Source organism: Pseudopipra pipra, chromosome 6, assembly GCF_036250125.1.
Source record: "Pseudopipra pipra isolate bDixPip1 chromosome 6, bDixPip1.hap1, whole genome shotgun sequence".
NCBI lineage: Eukaryota > Metazoa > Chordata > Aves > Passeriformes > Pipridae > Pseudopipra > Pseudopipra pipra.
Window position 1 is genome coordinate 44578863 of NC_087554.1, and position 21350 is coordinate 44600212.

At 40.9% G+C, this 21350-nt stretch overlaps 1 protein-coding gene across 3 annotated transcripts in view; it reads right to left on the reverse strand.

The window, feature by feature from the left end:
- Positions 1-13720: 13720 nt before the first annotated feature.
- The window catches only part of STON2 (stonin 2), a 74609-nt gene continuing 66979 nt past the window's right edge, over positions 13721-21350 (reverse strand). For 2 of the 3 annotated variants that reach the window (XM_064658901.1, XM_064658902.1), the window contains exons 6-7: positions 19476-19678; positions 13721-18197 (exon numbers count right to left, since the gene is read on the reverse strand). In XM_064658901.1, the coding sequence (XP_064514971.1) occupies positions 18114-18197; positions 19476-19678 (287 nt within the window). In that variant the 3' untranslated portion in view covers positions 13721-18113. Of the gene's footprint in view, positions 18198-19475; positions 19679-21350 lie in introns of those variants that run through there. The other variant, XR_010431446.1, reaches the window with a different exon arrangement.

A 21350-nucleotide genomic window follows, 5' to 3' on the forward strand; every position in this document is an offset into this window, starting at 1 on the left:
CCCTACCGAGGCGGAAGTGTCTCCCCGGAGCACCGCCCCCCGTGACGTACGGGGTGCGCGGCGGGGGCGCTGGAGGCAGGGCGGTCCCGGGGTCGCCGCGGGACAGAAACGCAGAATCGCGTGGGTTGGAAAAGACCTGAAACTGTCGAGTCCAACCTACGATCGAACACCCTGTCATCTAGACCGTGGCACTACCTGCCACGTCCAATCTTTCCTTAAACACCTCCAGAGACAGTGACTCCACCACCTCCCTCGGCAGCCCATTCCAATATCTAGTCGCCCTTTCTGTAAAAAAATTACTCCTGATGTCCAACCTGGCGCCGCTTAACATTATGTCCTCTCGTCCTATCACTTGTTGCCTCTGAGAAGAGACCGACCCGGCTACAAACAAACTCCTGTCAAGTAGCTGTAAAGAGCGATAAGGTCCCTCCGAGCCTTCTCCAGGCTCCCTCTGCCACTACTCATAGGGCTTGTGCTCCAGATTCTTCACCAGCTTCATTCCCCTTTTCTCTGGACTCGATCCAGCACCTCAATGTCCTTCCTGAATTGACGGGCCCAGAACTGGACACAGAACTCGAGGTGTGGCCTCACCAGTACAGAGGACAATCACTTCCCTAGTCCCAGTGGCCACACTGTTTCTGATACAGGCCAGGGTGCCATTGGCCTTCTTGGTCCCCTGGGCACACTGTTGGCTCATGTTCAGCCATGCCAGGGATGGAGTGCTGGGACGGGGCCAGCAGCCCTCGGAGGAGAACATGGCTGAGGCCGAGCCCCCTGTGCTGCCACCAGCACCAGGCTCCACACACATGCCTCACCTCAGCCCCAGGAGCTGCCTGCTCCGTGGCCATCAAAGACTGTAGGTGACCACTACAAGGCTCTTATCCAGATCCCTGCCCACTGTGGTGAGCACCGGTGCCTTCCCTCACAAGCAGTTGAGAACAAGCTACCCCAGATGAGAGGCTACTGCCGTAGGCTGTGTGCCACCACCTGGACTAGTAGCTGAGGCTTGTGCTGACCAGGAGGATGGAGTCAAAGCAATCTAAGAATTTACAGATGTCCTCCCTCAGGGTCTCAGCATGGCCCACAGGTGCTCAGTGATCTGCAACATTCCCGCTTTTACCAGTTCCTCACAGAATCAGTGGCAATAGGATCTCCCAGCTGTGCAAGAGGTTGTCAGAGCCCTGCCAGCTGGCTTACCTTCCATTTTCCCCTCTTTATTGCCTTCTCTTCCATTCACTCTTTATCCCTTTTCTCTGTGGCAACCTGTGAGAGGCATGTAGTATGGGAAAATCTTCTCAACTATAAGTATATTGTTCCATCCAAGTTAACCATTGCCACCTTCACTCAGTCCTTAGCACAACTTCTGAACTCCACTCATACCTTTGACCTCCATGAGTAACTCACCTGTGTAAGGTCCACTCAAGCATAAGTGAAAAATTACATTGTCTTGGCATATACAAGGCATAGCAGGTTACACCTCTTCAATAGTTATGGTGGTGTAAACTATATTTGTTATGTTACCTTCAGCCTGAAGTCCTCTCTATTAACTATCCTAATCAACAGGTTCAGGAACTCCTGTCTAGTATCTTTTGATGGGGAGGAGTTTGGTAGTGGGTATAGTAGGTACGGAAGGCCTTCCCATTCCTTCAAATCTTTCATTTCTACAGTAATAAACACCTCCTTCCCTGCTGGAGTACAGACTTTTTATGGGTCAGCTGATTAAGTCACTATTCACGGTGCATATTGCTGGAGCCCCAGGCAAAAAAATAGCATAGTTTATCGAGTTCTACCATTCTCACCTTTTTGCTATAGTTTTCCACCTGCATAGGACAGCCAACAGGACTGAAGAGGATCTGCCCTCTCAGAAGCCCTAATTCGTGGTCTGATGAATGAATTACAGGGATCAATTGAGGTGCTGGTGTTACTTGGCTTCCAATGCCTCTGATAGGAAGGTAGTACTCTCTCACAGCGAGTCGGTACTTCACTGTGAAATGAAACTGCTGAAATGACTGGCATGTTACCAGGAAGGAATCAGATTGCCATTCATACCCTTCTTTCCAAAACAAGGCTCTGCATGGCTACAGTTTCCTTCCTTGGAACCCCCTCCCAGTTTTTCAGAGTGCTTTACTGAATAGTTAAAAAATTTAACACATGGGCACGTTAGCAGTACTGTCTCAGTCTGGTGTCATGCTATTTTCCACATTTCATCAGACTGCCTTCCCAGAAGGTAAGACCTGTGTGCACAGCCCTCTCATAATATCTCAAGCACTAATATCCAGTTGTGGTGCAGCACTGCAAACCTCGAGTGCCTCTGAAGAATATTGTTGTGAACAAAATCAAGCCCTCACGAGAAATGCCCCATTGAGTCAGACTAATGGTCCATCTAATTCATGGCAATTCAGCTGCTGCCTGGGGAGACAAGCGAGTTAGCTGCTTCCTGAAATCTGTTCACCTTGGCTTTCCCCAGCATCATAGCTGCCTGCTGGATCGGTGTTAGGGGATTCTACTTCATTTAGCATTTTGTTAGGCTGGAGTAATGTACATGCTTATGTACAGTACAGGAGCAATGCTGCTGATTGGGGTAGTATCAGAAGGCATAAGCTGCATAACAACATTACTTTTATAGTTAGCTGTCTTTATCTGCTAGCATTCTCCTTTGTTTGCTGGGCAAGCATGAATCTTACTAAGTTTGTGTGTTAACCTGTCTGTCATCTTTCTCCCTGAGGTTTCTACAGCTCAGGGTGGCTTCACCAGGTTTATTAATAATGTCATCTTTACTGGTGGGTGGACACTTCTATTTTAGCTATTGTGCTGTCTAGACTTGAACTCCATAGTGATGATGGATATTACATCAAGAGCAAAGATGATGACATTTGGGTAAACTTTCTCCTTCGCTGCAAAAATTGTGCCAAGTATGAGATAGTGTAAGGAAAAGCAGATTTGTGCAAAAAATCAAAAACTGATCCTTGGTGTGTTAGAGGAGGAAATAAAATAGAAATGTTCCCACTCAATCCTAGACACAATCATATTTCTTTTTCTACCAGGTGTTTGAGACAAAGACAAATCACCTTTTACAGCTGACATTTTGCACTCAGAGACTTCTGAGTGACATTTTGCACTCAGAGACTTCTGTCCTGTTCAGAAGCATCCCTTGCTTCTTCTCAGCAGAGCAAATGACTTACCACTGCAACAGTGGCTAAATTAATATAAAGAGTCTAGTATATGGGGATATTTGTAGTTCATCTTTTTTGTGGTCCAGTAGGGAACTACACCTTTTAAAAGAGAGAATTTTTAAATTTTTTTCATTTTTGATATTTTGAAGTTTTTTGGTTCATCTGAAAATTATAAAAAAAGAGAAATAAATCTGAAACTACTCTTCTGCCTCCTAGGAGCAGACTATGAGTATGCCTGATCTACACCCAGAGAAATCACTGCCAGATAATTTCTGATCATACATCAAAGAAGAGGTTAGCTAGTATCAGGTGTTGCTGACACAGTGGTTTATGATTTCTCAGTTCTTGAAACAACAGAAAGCTCGTTTTGTTGCTCACACTTGTGTAGCGTGATCATGTGGACTGGTTCCCCTTGTGCCCAGGGTGAGGGGGGCTGGTTGAGCAAATAAAACAAAAATTGGTCTTAACTATATTACTGGAGTGCAAATCTTAACATAGAGGACAGAATGAGGCTCACCTTCAGCACACCTTCCAGAGTTGTCATCAATGTCTTGTCCATGTTACCAATCCGCTGTTGTAGTTGTGCTGGCAATGTCTCCCACTTCAGGAATGAAGACAACATACAATTTTCACCCAGTATATTACACTCTTTCCTTAAAAACTAGCTAAGCTACTGAACACTTTTGAGAAGGCTCTGGTAACATAATAGTCAAGGAAGTAAACTTTCTGACCCAATCTCTGAAATGACAGTTTTCCAGAAGAATGAGATATGCATTTAACTTTAAATTGTAGTAGTGTGTATTAAAGGGTAAAACAGGAACATACACAGAACCAAGTCAGTCTAAAAAATGTTAATAGAGGAAAATGCTTCTTGAAGTTATGCTCACACATTGTGAGATTAGAGCTTATTTTCACCTCTAAGTCTCTCACTGCTTCCATTCACTGTACAAAAGACAGAGTATAACCTTAAATAAAATTTGAGAAACTTTGTTTGTTTGTGAATGCGTGGGTGGGGTTTTTGTTCTTTTTGTTTGGTTGGGTTTTTTAAGTGTCCAACAGAGGTAAAAAAAAAAGGTGGCCCAAGTCACAATCCAAAATGTTGGGCAGAGGCAGAACTTAACAGCAGATACATCATACTAAAGCTTTTCTGGATACAACCAGCCTTCAAGAGTCAAAAGAGATGCTGACACATAACGAAACTTATGTGATATGAGTTTCAAACGAACAGTGTTCAGGTATTGTATAAAAATTCCTTAATTAAATGATATAAAGGATATATTGAGTGACATTCTCCTAACAATCTGCTCACCATGATCTAGTAGCTGGGAAAAAAACCCAGCAAACGTGTTCCTCTTGCCTTCAGCATTAGGTTTTCAAAAAAAGTTCTTTAAGCAAGGCAGAAAATGAATGAAGTAGCTCACATCACCCTTATTGGAAAGCATCTCTATTAGTCTAGTTGGATTTGCTCTCATATTTAGAATTCGAAGCACAGCAATATGCTTTACCAAAGCACCCTAACACCAGATTTAAGGGTCTAATATATACACAATTCAACAGCCCTCCTCACAGCCCACAGAGAGACAAACCTTGTCATCCTATGGCAATGTATTTTGTCTCTTGTGACCTTGCGGAGGGCAGAAAATGTTTCAGCAAAGTCTCATCTTGAAGTGCTAGAGCAGCAAGATCTTCAAGAAAATCTTGCTACACATTAAGCTTTTATTTCATGATTAGAGTTTTAGAGTCTCAGGCTTACTCTGCTCTTACTAAGTGCTTACTTGAGCAAAGTAGGAAATACGAACAATTTTTCTCTAGTATAGGCAGTTTACTGTCAGAATATGTATAGTTGTTTGAAAACAACTTGTATATACACCTGTCTCATTAGAGCATGTTTAAGCTGGACAATAAAACTCTGTGCTTAGTTATACAGTCAGAGCTACATAGCTACCAAGGTTAGAAAGCCATTTTCTCTCCCCCAAACAAAATACCCAACTTGCATCTTCAAGGAAGACCACATTAGCAGGTCACTGGCTACTATATGTTACTGTAACCCCTTCTGTCCCCATCTGTCTTCAACAGACCTCTCAGGCCTTCAAACACTGAAGAATAGCACCACAAAACCCCAAGGACTGATCAGAGACTTTCTTCTAAAGTTGACAATAACTGCTGGACCCTCTCCCCTCAACACTAGGATTTCTCCTCTAGCAGAATCCTAGTTCCTTCTCTGATTTATACACAAATTCCATGTCAGATTTTGCAAAACTATTCCTTTTATAGTACTACTTGTGCCTCCTCTGCTTAGGGAACTGACTTTCCTTAGTCTCCTGCAAAAAATCATTTCACACATGTGCACCATGGTCTTTATAACAGCTGTTTCTAGTAAATGATCAGCTACAGCTGGAGGAGGCAAGTTGCTCTTTTCCAGGCTGTTGCCATGTGCTGCATTTATTTACACCTTAGCAGAGGTTTTTGCCGTAATGGATTTGTGGATCAGATATTGGTTTTTTCATGTTTCTGGTTGACAAAACTATGCTTAATTCGTAAAGGCAAAACTTAATTGAGACACTGGCCCCGTCTTTCCCACGACCCCAAGCATTCAGTGATAATGAGGATTTCAGGCACTCGTACTTCCTTCCCATACCACTGTGTGCTCGTTCTGTCCCTGTGTCACCGCGCTCTGCTTTTGCAGTTGTGCCAGTTCCTTGCTGTGCTTTTTTTTTTTTTTTTTCCTATGCTGGCTAATTTTTAACCTGGATCAGTTTCCTATCTGGCTCATAGGGCAGCCCTACAAAAGACGTGTTAGTGCGACTGAAAGAGCTGACAGGAGTAGAAATAAGTGATCAGAGGAGGAAATGCTTCAAAACAACATTGTTGCCAAATGCTTTGTCATGTAGAAAAGTCTCCAGGCTTCCTTTTATTGAAGAAGAATTGGCCATTACTAAAATGCACACCCGGCTTGCTGTAAGAAAGCTCTAATGCTTGTAGGAGGAAGATTACTGGTCTTAGGGCATGGACCACCCCTTCATTTTTCTCATGTATATACATGTTTGACCTAATGCTTAACTCTCCGCAAACTGAATGATTCATAATTTGGATACAGAGTAGCAATTCTTAAATAGCTAAAAAAAGTCCCTAAAATTCTGAAGGTTAGAGCTTCTCTGAAAGGGTGTGAGCTAAAGGAGTGCCTTAGAGTTACACATTCTACATTATTGCCTTGGTGAAGTGCTTTTTAAGTGGTAACATTAATCACTGAGACTGTGACTGTTATGAATGAAAGCTACTCAACTGTTATGAGGTTCTGACAACAGCCAAAATATTACTGGCTCTGATCCATAAAGCCAAGCAATGAAGAAGTTAAAATACCAGACTTAAAATACCAGTTAGTCTCCTTACAGGCAAAGTTTTACTTTACTGATCCAAAGCAGAGCCTTACCTAGCATGCTGATAAATGTTTTTACTGACTACTGCTATATATTCCAGGCAGCAGCTAGGATGTGCAAAGATCCACAGCAGAAATTAATTAACTTCAGCAAAGTTATTCCTGATATATAGAAGCATCAGAGAGTGAAATATTCATAGAGAAAATTTTTCAGAGTGATCTATATAATGCGCTTTCAGAAGCCTTACATACATCAGGCTCCACGTGGTGACTTAGGATAAAGTAATTCCTCTGGGGTATGCCAGAATACAAATATGCAGTGTATAACTATGGCATGGTGCTGGTCTGTGTGCGTGATAACCCTGTGATTCCTTTGGGAGCATGTGTTTCCCTGGCCTCAACTTCCCTGTCACAGCTGGCGGAATGGGAGACAGCACAGAGGCTGCCGCCGCCAAGATCTGCTGTCGTGTATTTTACTCAGCGGTTTGTCCCTCAGCCACATGCTCACATGTCCGCTAAAAGTGGTTTTGTGCAAGGCAGGTTTGCTCCACCTTGGATGCTCCCTGCCTCCCACTTAATAAGTCTGTTCCTTTGTGCCCAAGTGAGTGGCCTTGCAAACCACACAAGCTTCTGAATTGTTGAGAATCTCATAGACCTGATTTAAGGGCCCAGAGTCTACAGCTTTCATGAAAAAAACATGGGTGTGTCCTACATTTTGCTGCCCATTCAGAGGTGATCATATGTCCCTTCTGGGACCCAGCATAAGAGGCATCAGGCAGAGATGACTTTTTTCCTTTTTTCCTTTCCTTTTTTTTTTTTTTCCCCTTGATGAGTCCTAGGGTTGTTTTTCAAGGACTGGGTGGAATTTGCAGAAACCCACTCCAGTTCAGTTTTGGCTGAGTTCAGTCTTCCCAGTGAGGAACAGTGAACATGAACTCAACCGGAGACAACCTATGGCTTATGAGCAGTTAATGTGGAGTTCACATTCTGTGGCTAATTACCTAACTGCAGAGCTGCACTAGTGTGAGAATTGCTGGGCAGCTGGAGTCCCTGGCTTTGAGAGAAAGGAAAACAGCAGGAATAAGCCAGCCCAACTCATCCTGTAACAGAGCTAAGCATTTATTGCCATTCCTAACCTGTGACCCATTTCCAGAGCTCCTCTCTGCTCCAGTCTTCATGGTAACTGATGTATAACCTGCCATTCTCTGCCGTACCAAGATTTTGACATCTGTAAATGTGTAAAAAACAATGGGAAGCTGCCCTTATAGACTGGAGCTCACATTATTCCTCAGCTGCTTGCTCCTACTACCTTGTCTTGCTGCTTTGGATGAAAGATAGTTATTCCATCTTAAGTATCATCTTCCACTACAAATCTTCCTAGACCTGCAATACAGCCTACTGTCATCAGCCGTCTCGTTTCTCTTACAAGGACTCCAGGCAGATTAGGAGTCAGCATAGCTGTGTCTCTCTTGAAAAGAACTGTTTCTAATGAGGCATCCCATCACATCCACTATACCTGCAATTTTGTTTGCACTGTTTTATGGTATGGGCAGAGCACCCACTGAATAGAAAATGGAACTTCCGGTTTATAGAATTTTCAGGCAGCTGCATTTGTGCTGGAAGGACTGCTCCATGCTCTGACCCAACTGTTCAGATGCAGACACACTGTTAACAGTTGTAGGGTGAGGACCCAAGGCTGCCTTTGTTGGATGTGTTCTGTACGCACCAGGGATGATTTTTCCCAAGAAATTATAGCTGTCACTGCAGCCAGCCCCTGGTAGAGTCTGTACTCTGACCTCAGCTGAGCTCAACTCCCATGAATGGGGCCAGCTGTCAAGGAGGTGCTGATGGATATGATCTAATGGGAAGCAGATGAGAGTATGTTCAAAGCCAAAGTGATGATATCTCTATCCACATCACTCTAAACGTATCAGTGGTCAAAGCAAGTTCCTTGCCCTGCTGCCAAAGCCAGATGAAACTGGAGATGAAACTGGAGGATGGAACCAAGTAGCAGTGGTATAGAACTACAGAGTCACTTTCTTTTAGATCTGACAAAGCAAGATGACCAGCAATTGTGTTTAAGCCGTGCAGCTTATTCTCTTTCCATTACCGTAGAATTCTGCTGCAAATTTCCATGTCCCTCCTGCCTAGTTTCCAGTAATGGCTTTCGAGACACAATTCATATTTCTTTCTGAATGTTGTGTCAGTAAATGGGCTATATTGATATCAGTGTAAATTGCAAAGGAATGAAGAAGGGCACAGAGTAGGCGCATTCAAGTTAAATCACCTACAAATGCTGTAAGTCTGCTAAGGACCCTGAAGGAAGATGATGTTCTGGTTTAGGGAAACAGTGGAGGGACATTAGATCTGCATTGAGCTGGGGCTCTATCATTCCAAGGCATTGATTTAATGATATCTTGGTTTTCTTATCATGAGAGGTACAGTGCTTTATTTGATTTAACTCTTCAGATGTCCTAATGTTTCCTAGCTTGATTTCCTAATGTTTGAAAAGGATCATGTGATATTCAAATGGAAGGCGATAGGAAAGAACAAAGTGATATCCTAAAATGTATAGGCCATGACATTTTGCTCTACTTGAAAATATCAAATCCCCTGGGGTATATCTTAGTAACTCCTAGATGGAGCTCATACATTTGGATGACTTGAATGCTAACATTCAGACTCAATTACAAAATGTAACCAGCATTAATTACTACAGATTTTATCAAACATGTTCAGTTGTTCCCATATGAATGTGAAAAAGAATCTCTTCCTTAGGTAGACATTTTTTTTGATGGGAGATTCCTGACATAATGGGGCTTTTTTATTAAACTTGAGGAGGAGACATCAGGAAGTTAACTATTAGGAAGGTAACCAGCATGAACTCTGATTGTGGCTGCACTGTAAATTGTTTCTTTTCCAAGTCAAAAGTAAAAGATGTAGCCACAAGAGGGAGGCAGAACTCCTATGCCAGTATAGTAATCCCAGCAGAAAACAAATCAGAGAAACGTGTTCTAAAATTTTCCCACTTTGAGCTACAATTGTCCAGCAGCTCTCACATTGAGAGCAATGACCATTGGCTATAACGTCTATAAAAATGGGCTCACAATGCATAGCAATCGTTAAATTAACGTAGGCTGAAAATTAGTATGTAATACATAATTTTCTTAAACCTAAAAATTAGGTTAGAAACTACTTCAGGAGAGATTTTTTTCATGTGTTTTTTTGTAGATAGGAAGTAAAACTGTCCCTATTCTTAAAAGGCATACAGTTGTATTCTTGCCAGGCTCTAATATAGAAGGATCATTTTGTTTCAGGAAGGAGAGTTTCTATAACAATTTGCTTCTTAGCAATTTGCTTCTTAGCACAAGGATGTATTTAAACACTTCCATAGAACCTAAGCAAACAGATAAGGCACTATCCTCAAATGGTGTTATTACTTATCCTATTAAGTACTTTCACTGGACAACAGGCCTTCTAGATCCAGTGACCTCAGCAGAAAAAGCAATTTGTATGGAGGGAGAGGGTAGGTCTGGTGTCTAGTTCATGCTCCAAGGACTATTTCCATAATATACTCAATAGAATTTCGGATACTGCAGTCAAGGATGAACAAACCCAGTCAGTACCCTAAGTGTTCAAAGCCTTCAGTTCTTTTCAGTCTTGAATTGTCTCTACCTCTGTACTTACCCTCTAGGTAGTCTCAAACAAGGAGGAGAAAGGGACTCCAAACCCATTTGCTTCCCAGCAGTGCAGTGTTCTGACCAGTGCACAGGTTTATAGAATAAATAAATACTCATTCTGAGCACAGCAGCAGGTTGGAATTCTCAAGAGGGGGAGAGTAGGAGAATGCCTGGCTTGGAAACCCAAGCTGGACTAGGCTGTATAGAATTGTGGTAGTTTGAGGCACACGCAGGAACAGTAGGTGTCTGCAGACATCTTTCATGCAAATTTATGAGAGCTTCTGGGAATTTTGGTACTCCCAGAATGAGGCAGTTGCATGGGGATTGACCAGATGGGAGTAGTGGGCTTGGCTGCCCAGACTTGGACTAAGCCCCAGTGGCATATCTCGGGACAGTGGGGGGTGGCTGTCTTTTAAAATAGTGGCCAGAAAATAAAAAGATCAAACTTTTTTGTCAACTTGTTCTTCCCATCATACAATGCACAATTGTATAAGTCTATGCATGCCTATACAACACACACATATGCTTTGTTTTTTAATAGACAATAGTTAAATGTTAAATCCTTTTACAGGATTTTCTGCTGGAGGTATTTAAAAAGCTTTATGGATGTAAATTTAAACTGAATATGTGCATGACTGCGCATACAAGTAAGGACTACTTAGGTGGAAAAGATTAGTCAACACAACTGAAAAATTAATTTCTCTCTTGTCCTTTTCTCAGCTAAACATGGAATCAGCGGAGGTAGTCAACTCTTAAACCCAATTTTGAGATCTAACTGTTTTCCAGTGTGTTAACAACAGGCAAAATTCTGCATGGGGTTGACAGGCCTGAAAATCAGTGAGACTTGTGATTCATCGAGGCTGCTCAATGCAGTGGGTCAGTGGTCCAGGCAAAGACCTTGCAGTGATCACTAGACAGCAACCATCCCTTCGCTCCTGTGAACCCAGGGAGCGTGACCATGGAGCTAAATGCCTTATTGTTCCAATCCATGGTTCATTTCTCCAGGTAGGACCCACACCACAAACCCCAACTTACCCAGCAGAAATGTCATAGTCAACTCACATTCATCATGCTGTGTCTGTTGGTCCTGTGCAATTTGAAAGCTGATTTTGACAATGTGGTTCAGTTCCAAATCCAATTCTATTTGTTCACAAGCCTTCCAATCTTTCACAACATTCATATGGATTTTTACACTATTTTTTCCCAGGGTCAGTCTTTGTAGACTGGGACTCCCCAAGTCACATTTTTTTGCATAGTTCCTCATTTGTCACAGGTCATGACGTATTAGCACATTTTTCTCTGCTGAGATTGTAACTTCAGTGTATCTTATTTTGCCACCCGCACTCCCCTGGGTGTTCCTCTCACACCAACTGTCACTTCCTGACTGCCAGGGCAAAGGGTACCTGTAACAGCTTGGGGGGGGAAGAAAAAGACTGCTAACTGATACATTGAGAAGCAAGATTTTGACCAAAGGGAGATGGAGACGGGGTACCATAGTGGTCAAACTCCCTTAATCTCAGCTGAAAACTGTCTGCAGTTTTGCTTTTGTTTCTCTAGACCTGAACTCAGAACTCTGCTACAATTCTGCCTGCATTGGTGCACTGACATGAAGTTTTCCCATTTCATTCCCTTTTAATCTGAGTACTCTCTGTATTTGTACAATTGCTGAACTGACCATGCCCTAACAAATTTTTTTGCTTCCACAGGGGAGTTGAGCTCTTCTTTTCAGTCCTGCATCAGGGAAACCTTTACAAAAGAGGCTCTCAATTTAGGAAATTACTCTCAGCTATATTCACCCTGTATTCATCCTTTTCCTTCAGAAGCTCTTCAGGCCGAGCTGACTGCTCCCAGTTTATCTACAGCCTGTGGGGCAGTAACAAATGGGAGACTGCAGAAGGCCTCTGACTAGGGAAGGACAAGTCTGCCCAGACCCCCTTAACCCCAGAATGTGTCTGCCCCTTGCTGCAGCACCCCAGTGCTACTGCAGGCACTAGTATAGTCACACCTTTCCATCAGGCTTTGCTGTCCTGTTATTCAGGGCTGAGAAAGACACGTTTCTTAGCTGGTGTATGAAATACTATTCCAGTTACTTCTTTATATACAGCAGTTGCTGTTAAGCTTCTGATACTGTGACCAAAACAACAGGAGCTTTTTCTGTGACTGGTGTGCTTCATGGTTCAGGCACATCTGCTGTGACCTAGACCTGCACCTAAGCCGGAATAGTGGGCTGCTCCTCCATCTTTCGTTTGACCTCAGCTGACTTTCAGCACCTTTTGTCTTACAAATTTACAACATATCTGGACTAGATGGTGAGGGCAATCATGGCAACAAAGAGCAGTGAGAGAAAATTGCGGTGTTTTTTCTCCGCAAACGGTGCTATCTCACTCTAGGGCACACATTTGTTTGGGTACACATTGCAGTGGCACTCTGATTTCTCCATCTCCTGTAGGGTGTTATTTTGGCTTTTCTCTAAGAACTGCACTTTTGCCAAGGAACTCTGAGCTCTCTGGTTTCAAACTCTCATTTTTGTCTTTAATTTTCATTTTAAAACATTTTGTATATTAGCAAACTATCATGTTTAATATAATCCTACCCTCCCAATTTTATAGGATCATTTCCAAATGTCACTGAATATCTGAATTATAGTAAATAAACTGCTATTACTAACAACCCCTGAATCTTTTCAAACTTTTCTTTTTTCTTCTGGCTGACCTGATTTAATCTTGAATAATGAACATGAGGCATCATTCCCTGTGTACCTCCATTTTCTAATACTGTAAAATGGTTGATTTACTGTCAGTTGTACTGAGGCTTCCTATGGAGAATGTGCTGATCTCAAAGCAATAATCTGAACACCACTTATGGTGGGTATCCGATTTTCTTTGGTCAAGAGTGCCCAGCTCTTCAGTCTCATATAGGGAATGCTTTTGATAAAGACAGCAGACTGAAGGGGGTCTCAGTGACTGTGAGAGAAGTGTAAAGATGTATGAAATGATACATGGCTTACTCTACTTTGAAAGAACACAGGGGATCATAGCAGAGAAATCCGTAAGTACTTTAGACCATATCCTTATACTTGCTTCGCAAACAGATGTTCTGATCACAGGAAGACACCACCCTTTCAGGTACTCCTGGCTTTAGTGGTCAAAGAACAGAAGAGACCATTGAGCAGAAGCTTCAGTCCTCAATTACTTTGTTTCAGGATGGTTTTGTTCAGATGTTGGAACATCTTCCATATTATGTCAGTACTGTTCCACACACCTGTTACGTGGCTCAAGCTCTAGGCCTGCTCCATTTCCTTTGCAGTCTGTCTTTTAATCTGGAGATCAAATTAAATAATCTCTTTACTGTATGCAGTCCCATTATTTCTAATTTATATTGTTCTTTATGCCATTCAAAACATCACCTTTTCCTCTTCTGAATTCAAGGCCTCTGATTTATCAGAATGTACAGCACATATAACTTTCAATTTCACAGTGAAAATGAGGATATGCTGTTTCATCTTAACATTTATTTAAGTTTTCACATAGTTTAAACAAAACAACATCCCATTTCAACTGATAAAATAAAAAGACAAAAAAAATAAAGCACTTCTACGAAGTTAGCCAGTGTATAGACTTACTTATTTTACAAAACAAAAAGGAAGGAACATGTTACAAAATAATAATCAAGCCAATCAATGTCAATAGTGCAAAGAATGAACTGCAAGTATGAGAGAGAGAGAGGGAGGGACGGTAGGACGGATGGGAGGATGGATGGATGGATGTGTGGGTGGCTGGCTGGCTAAATAAAACAGGAAGCTTAGGAACAGTTGTGCCTGTTACACACAAAATTTTGTGTCTCAGACATGTCATGATGTACATTTAACTTTAGTGGCAGAAGATGGTAAGTACTTCATCCATAAGTGATCTCTTGTGTGCTGCAAATTCTTGCCCTGGCCAGTTCTGGAGATGAATATAGCTATAAACACCAACTGCTAAGAGTCACTGAAAGGAATTTTTCACTATCTGGAACAAAGGTGACTTATCAAGGGCTTGATTACTGCACTCAAGGGCCAAGGAATTACCGAAAATTTTATGCAGGCAACAGAGTAAGTACCTCCAGGCTGAACTTTGTACACCTTTTCCTTTGCTCTTTTACATGCAATTGCTCTCTATCCTGGAAGGTCAATGTTCAAGAGGGACTTTTAGCAGCTACTAAATAATGTGGACAGAGAGACCAACAGGTCTTATTGATTAAATATGTCAGCCAGTAACCCACCAGAAAAGGAAAATTATTTATGCAATGTTTCTGATGATACAGTTATATCTGTCTCCTTCACAGGATAACTAAATTCGAGTCTAAATAAAAACTAGAACAAAAATAACAGAAGTCAGTTATAGTATTTATCATCTGAATTTACACATTTTCCTTTTCTAGCAGAGTGTCCATAGTTAATAAATGCAAGAGGCATTAACTAAAATACACTCAGCTGCCTGGAGATGTTGTTCATCTTTACCTCTTGTGATCAAAGACACTTTATTTTTCTAGGCAAAATTCCATACAACAGCTCAAGTCTTACCACAGTACAAAAATTAAACAAAACAATAATGAGAAATAGAAAGAGGGCTGAAAGTAAGAATATCTTCAGGGAGTAAATGTATGCTTACCTTGAAAGCACATTTCCTGCATGGAGTGTCTGAGTACTACAAAGCTTTCAAATAAACCAAAGGACAGTGATTGCATTTTTCTCAAGAGAAGTATTAATCTGAAACTAGTCAGAGATTTTTCTGCAAGATTTAAAAAAAAATAAAAATAAAAAAAAAATATCATCCCCACTACAGGCATAGCTTATCTCTAAATAATTTCAGCTACTCTCAAAACTCACATAGCTCAGATCTTGTCCCTCACTCCTATCAACAGTCTGTTCAGATTAATGCTATACTCATATGGATGAAGAGTATATGGTTCATGTACATAAAGTTCATGCATGACAGTGTCTAACACTGAAAAATTGGCACAGTTTAATCAATAAAGAACAGTGGAAGCCTCATTAAGGGCACTTAGGATCCCAGTGTTCAAATGCTCAGTGCTCGTAATGGTGCTGAACTGGTGACACCAACGCTAGATTTCTAAAGATTTTGGTTTGAGTGTTTTTTTGAAAAATCAAACAACTAACTCCTGTCCTTTAACAAGAAATAAAGTCTTTTGAAACTCTGTCTGAGGTATTCATGCTAAACTCTTGAAAACTCAGTGGGAGGAACATCCAAAAAATGCTCTTTGGAGATCAGAATGGATTAAAATGACTTTCATATAAATCAGAGCACTTTTCCAGTTTTGCCTGCTTACCTCCATGAGGATTGGAAGAGATACTTCAGTGTACAACTAACTACAAAAGAAAGATTAAATTCAGGTCCATACTCTTTCTTTCATTCATTGATTCTGAATTTAAGAAAAAGAATCAATGATAAACTGGTAGAAAAATTAAGTAAATCCAGAAACCTCCAATATGTTTATCTTTCAGTTTCTGGGGCATGAAGTATTCTGTGGCTGAAATATGACAGAGGCTGAATGGCTTAAGAATTCAACAGAGATGGAAAATGATATTCCTTTTATTTTCTTCCCTCTTTAAGGAGTACAACATAAATTTATTTGTATTACCTATCTGTGTGTCCATGGGCTGGGGGGCAATAGGGAAAAATTAAGACACTGAGCCTACAGGTCAGAGTAGGAAATCTCCCAACCATTTCTTTCACAAAACATTCTCACACTTCCTCAGTAACATCTCAGCACTCCTTCAGCTTGGTTTTCTTGGATTTCTTGCTGGTGGGATTTCAGAAACTGTACACTAGGAGCTGTATTGAAAAACAGGAAAAATACCCAGAAGTTCTTTGACTGCCTTTGAACAGAAGAATGAATTTTTTAGAGAGGAGTTGCCATGCAACTCATCCCAGCCAGTCTGTAACAGAGCTGACAATCAGTCATAAATTCAGCCCCATGCTCTTGGGGCTGAATCATTTAATAATATCCGTAATTTTAATCCACTGATCTCAAAATTCCTCATAAAAATTAATAGCATTCTTCCATTTACAGAAGGATGTTGCAAATGCTTAGTACTAACTGGTGTGCTCTGAGGAGCTCCCTGGGCTCAAGTAGGGCCACCTGCAACAGAGTATCACATGTTTATTAAGAAGTCCTAGAAGGACTGAGGCTTTACATATTTACAGTGGTGTACCTGTGTTAAGTATGTATCACTAGGATGATATAGGCTTGAAATTTAGGTGCATATAAAAAGGCATTTATAAGTTCCCTATAATTTGTTTTAAATTCTACAACTACCAGTTTCAGACCCAATGTAATTAATCTCATGTTTTATTTGGGATTTTAACATTGTAGTAATTTTCATAGTAGTCACGGTGAAAGTATTAAATCAAGAGTGTATTAATTTTCTGTTATACTCATTGTAAAATAAAATAAATTTATAAAAAAAGCTTTCATTTTAATTCACTATGATTTTAAATTACATTACAAAGGCTTTCCAAATGTGTATTTTATAGTCAGTAGTAACCTTTCAAAAGACAAATGATTTAATAAATTATTTTTTTACATTTAAAATTACAAGACAAAATATTACACAAGCCATAGAAACAACTAAAAATGGGTACTTTTAACACTGTTTTCTCTGAAAATATATGTGAGTGATTTATGTCTTCTGCATTTTTATTTAGAAAGAAGTTTTAAGACTTGCTGTTACTTCCAGCCAAAGTGGGGATTAAAAAAATCTCCGTAATAGAAGCGTGTTGTTATTTTTTCGAAAAGATTTTGGGGCCCAGTTAATGGGAGTATTATGAAGATACAAGTTACTTATATTGTAGGTTCAAGAAAGAACATGAAAATAATATTGTGCTGCATGGACTTCCAAGGATTTTCAGGAAAGCAAACAACATTGTCTCTTAAAGTAATTGTGTTATGACATTTTCAATAACCACCCACCTTACCCATCCAAGAAAATATATAAACCCCCCCAAACCCAAAACTAACCCCCCATGTTTTTCCCTTAAATATCTTTCTAGGCAGGAATGCTCTAATTTTAGCAAAGTCTCTCCTGTATCTCCTCTATTACAACACACATTCCCTGTTGCTAGCAGCCATAACCACGTTCAGTCAAGATATCAGAACAGCTCAGAATAAAAAAATAAAGTTTTCAAGAAATCGCAGAGGCTTTCTTGTAACTTGTGCAGACCTCGTGAAAATGTGCACAATGACATCATTTTGGGGGATGAGTCAGGAAGGGGTGAACAGAAGAACAGCTACATAATAGTCTGTCCTGTCTGTAGTTCATCAGTTTAAACATAGAGATCATTCTCTATGTTTATGTTGCAGAGTGTGTTGATTCTCCAGAATGATGCTCAGGGTTTTCACTCAGTTGACCACTTCAAAAAAGAGATTTTATATAATTTTTCACTTGATGCTACCTGGATTTTATTTTGGCAGTTCAGAAGGAAGTGATTCAGTCAATGACCAAACAAAAGGCATATAAATAAAATGCTTAATGTAGGAGGGTAAGATTGTAAGTGAGATAAAGGCTGCTTTCTGGCTGTGATGGTTGCCAGACCATACTTGAGTGCAGAACCTAGATGGTGAAGAGGCAGAAAAGGCAGGCTTGACTCTACAACTGTACTTGTATCCTTCCAGAAAAAGCCCAAGCGTCTGCTCCAAACAAACCGCTGATGAGCTTCTTCTCAAAGTATGGATCATCACACAGCAAAAAATAATACTCTTCAGAGTATTATTTTAAAAGTAGTACTCTATAATTTAACAGAAAAATACCCAAACCCTGCAAGTCCTTTCTTTCAGGTCTGTTAGTTTGACCACCCCTCTTGGGACTTGCAGACTGATCTTCCTTCACTGCGTAGCACATTCATTGACATTTGCTGTATTTCCTCCCTTCAGATCCTCATTCAAGCTTTTTTTCTGCTCTATTTCAACCTGGCAGAAGAAAAAGAGGGAGAACATTTGTAATGAGAAAGGAAAACAAGAGAGTCAAAAATCTTCCTCAGTGGCAGTTGTGTCCTGCTCAGGTGAACTGAGAGGGTTGTGAAGAAAAACAGACTGAAAATCAAGGAAAGTTGGATTTTATTTACTATACATATTTTAAATCTAATCCAAGCAGTTCTACAATTCAACAGTGTCATGAAATCATTTCCAGAAGAGATAATGCATGCAGAGAACTGGTATCACATGATTTTTTATTCATTATTGTTCCCAGATGTACTCTGAATCCAAACCCAGAACTAAATCTGCAAATGATAAGTGGCCTCCTAAGTGACAGCAGAAAACCAGCCTAAATTTTAAACTCTGCAAAGACTGATGTATAAAGCAAAGAGATTAATTTTCTAGAAGATCTTGAGTTGGAAGGGACCCATAAGGATCATCAAATGCTCCTTGAGGCACTGCCTAACACCAACCCAAACATCAGCACCCTCCCTGCTGTCCTCAGGTTCAGAGGTGCTTTGGCTTAGAGATACCAATTTGTACTGACACAGGGCCAAGGGTATCTATATTTGGGTACTAAATTTCTACATCTCTGAAAACTCAGGAATAATCCACTGTTTAATTATTAAAAGGGATACTTAGGAAGATCAAATACCATCTCCAGGGAATTTAAGAGACTATTAAAAATGTAATTACAATTACCAGTAAAAATATTTGCCATGAGGATCTTTTCAGACTCTCTCATCATTGCTCTTAAAGAAGGCAGGTAGGATTCCAATTTCTCTTCCGAGTATTCAGCTAACATGCAAATTTACTGAGATTCTTGGCAGGTATATACATAGTGTACTTTCCCATCTGCTCCTCTCCTTAGGGCAGGCAGGAGGAAGAAATATTTAAGCAGAGAAATAATGTGATCCTTTTGTCTGCTGTAGGACTCCCACTGTAGCACTCTCACTGCAGGTGCTATGAAGAGCAGCAAAACTCCCTGTTCACACTTGTACCATATCAGCTAATCCCCAGCAGCTGGCTGTGTGCATGCTTTTTCACAGGCAACTGCAAGCAAATTGATTTCATCTTTGCTGAAGGATAATCCTGCCTGTTTGCCATGAATCAGTAGCACATGGGTGGCACATGGGTAGCTACTGCAGACAGCCTGGCATGTGCCAAATTCCCACCTCATTTGGCCATGGTATTTTATTTGTCTGCTCACACTTTTCAAGACAATGAAAGTATGCAGTGTAACCATGGTGATTGCCACATGCTCAGTTTTACCTTGTAACTGTAGTGAGCTGAATAGTTGACCCACTTCCTCACATCAGTCTTGTCCTCAACAGAGATGGACCGAACAGCAGCTTTGGATGCAGAAGTAGTGGGCATGTCAAATTCCACATCGACATAGCGGACAAAACTGGAAGGCACTTCCCGGTCAGAGCCAAGCTCTAGGTGACAGAAGAAGCAGTGAGGATGGCCAGAAGCTGGAAAAAGAGAGCAAACAGTAATGCAAGTAGCATTGGATGAATGAGAAAACAGCACCTAGGAGAAAGCAGCATCATTAAGCTGCAGGGAACCGAGAATCTCCCCAGGTGAACTAGTTCATAGCAAGTGACAATATCTTACCTGTTTCAATGCTGTTGAATTTACCAAAGTAATTAAACAAAATGCAAAAAGGACTGCCAATCACTCTAGTTTGCTTTCAGTGGGTGAAAATACAAGAAGTAAATCGAGCACAGTAGGGTAAAGGTATTTGTCCCCTTCTGGTTCCTTCATTGTCTGTAACATTGGGGCACCCCTTCTGAAATGTTATGAAATTATAGCAAGGGAAGGAGGGATTTGGAGATATTGCACATGCATTTGAATTTTTTATCCCAATTTTTAGCAAAAGAAAATGCACTGGGTAAGCTTAAATAACTTTCCTGGGTTCAAAAAGCAAATTTATGCAAAGCTACAGAATAACTGTTTGTTCCTCACTCTCACCTGTGACATGGTGGCTAATTATTAAAGGTGACAAGGTGATGTGTTTAGTTCTGTCATCTGTTAAAGATAACCTTTGTTAATATTTTTCTTCTTTGGTTTGCTGGACAGCAGTTATGTTTAAAAACCAAAGTAGGGAATTCTAGTCAAGCTAGGTTGGTTTTGTTTCTGACTGCTGCCATCCCTAAGCTCTTGAGCAAGTAATTTAATGTGTGCCTCAGTTTCTCTGTTTGCAAAATGAAGATGAAAGCCTTCAAAGCCACAAAGGGCTTTCTGATTGAAGAGATTCTATTACCTATGTATGTGTAAATGAATGTATAAATAAATGAACAGAATCCTTGTCTGCCACTATTATAGGCTTCAGGATTTCAGGTTACTTGTTCACTGGAAAAGTTCTTCTCCATACAGATCAGCAAGGTGTACAGGACAGAGACAAAGAAGGAGGAAAGTAGGCAGAGTAAAGAGAACTGGGTGGGGAAAGCCCAGAAACTTGCCCTGGGAAGAGCAGGAATACACCTACTTAGCCCAAAAGTCAGCCTTGTTAAGCTGAAGCTTGAAAAGCAAGATGTGGGATTTTGAGGTATTACTTGTCCCAAAAGGATGAAATTGAACAGTCTTTAGAGGACTTAGACATTGCAACATCCCATTTGACCTCTGAAATAAAGCCAGAAAAAAACTTCGCTCAATGTAAGTCTGGGTAAGAATTTCATCTAGAGTCAGCCTCATATTTCAAAACAGTCTAGACAGAGTTTCCTCACCACTAGAAGGTGCTCTCTGGTACTGCATTATGAAGATGCCTAAAAATGGGTCATTCCTGATTCAAAAAATCTGTGTTCAGCACTCAGTACTGGCAACCAGTTCCCAGTCTCAGGATCTCCATCCATTCGTATCTCTTTCCTCACCCTGTGCCACTCTGAGCAGAATCCTCATTGTAATCCTTTCTGCTCATCTGCTTTGCCATGCTTTCCCTCTCCCTTAGTTTGCCAGGGGTTGCTCCCTCCTTCAGACTGGAGACCCAGCAGCCCAGGAGAAGCAGCTCTGTGCTCCAGCACAAGCCCCATCCACAGCTACAAAATGTTAGGCTTGTGCTGCTACACTCCCGATCTGGTATGTGTTCAGATGCTTTTGGGGTGGGTATGTGTGCAGGTAACACTGGGAAGTGTTAAACTGGGCTTA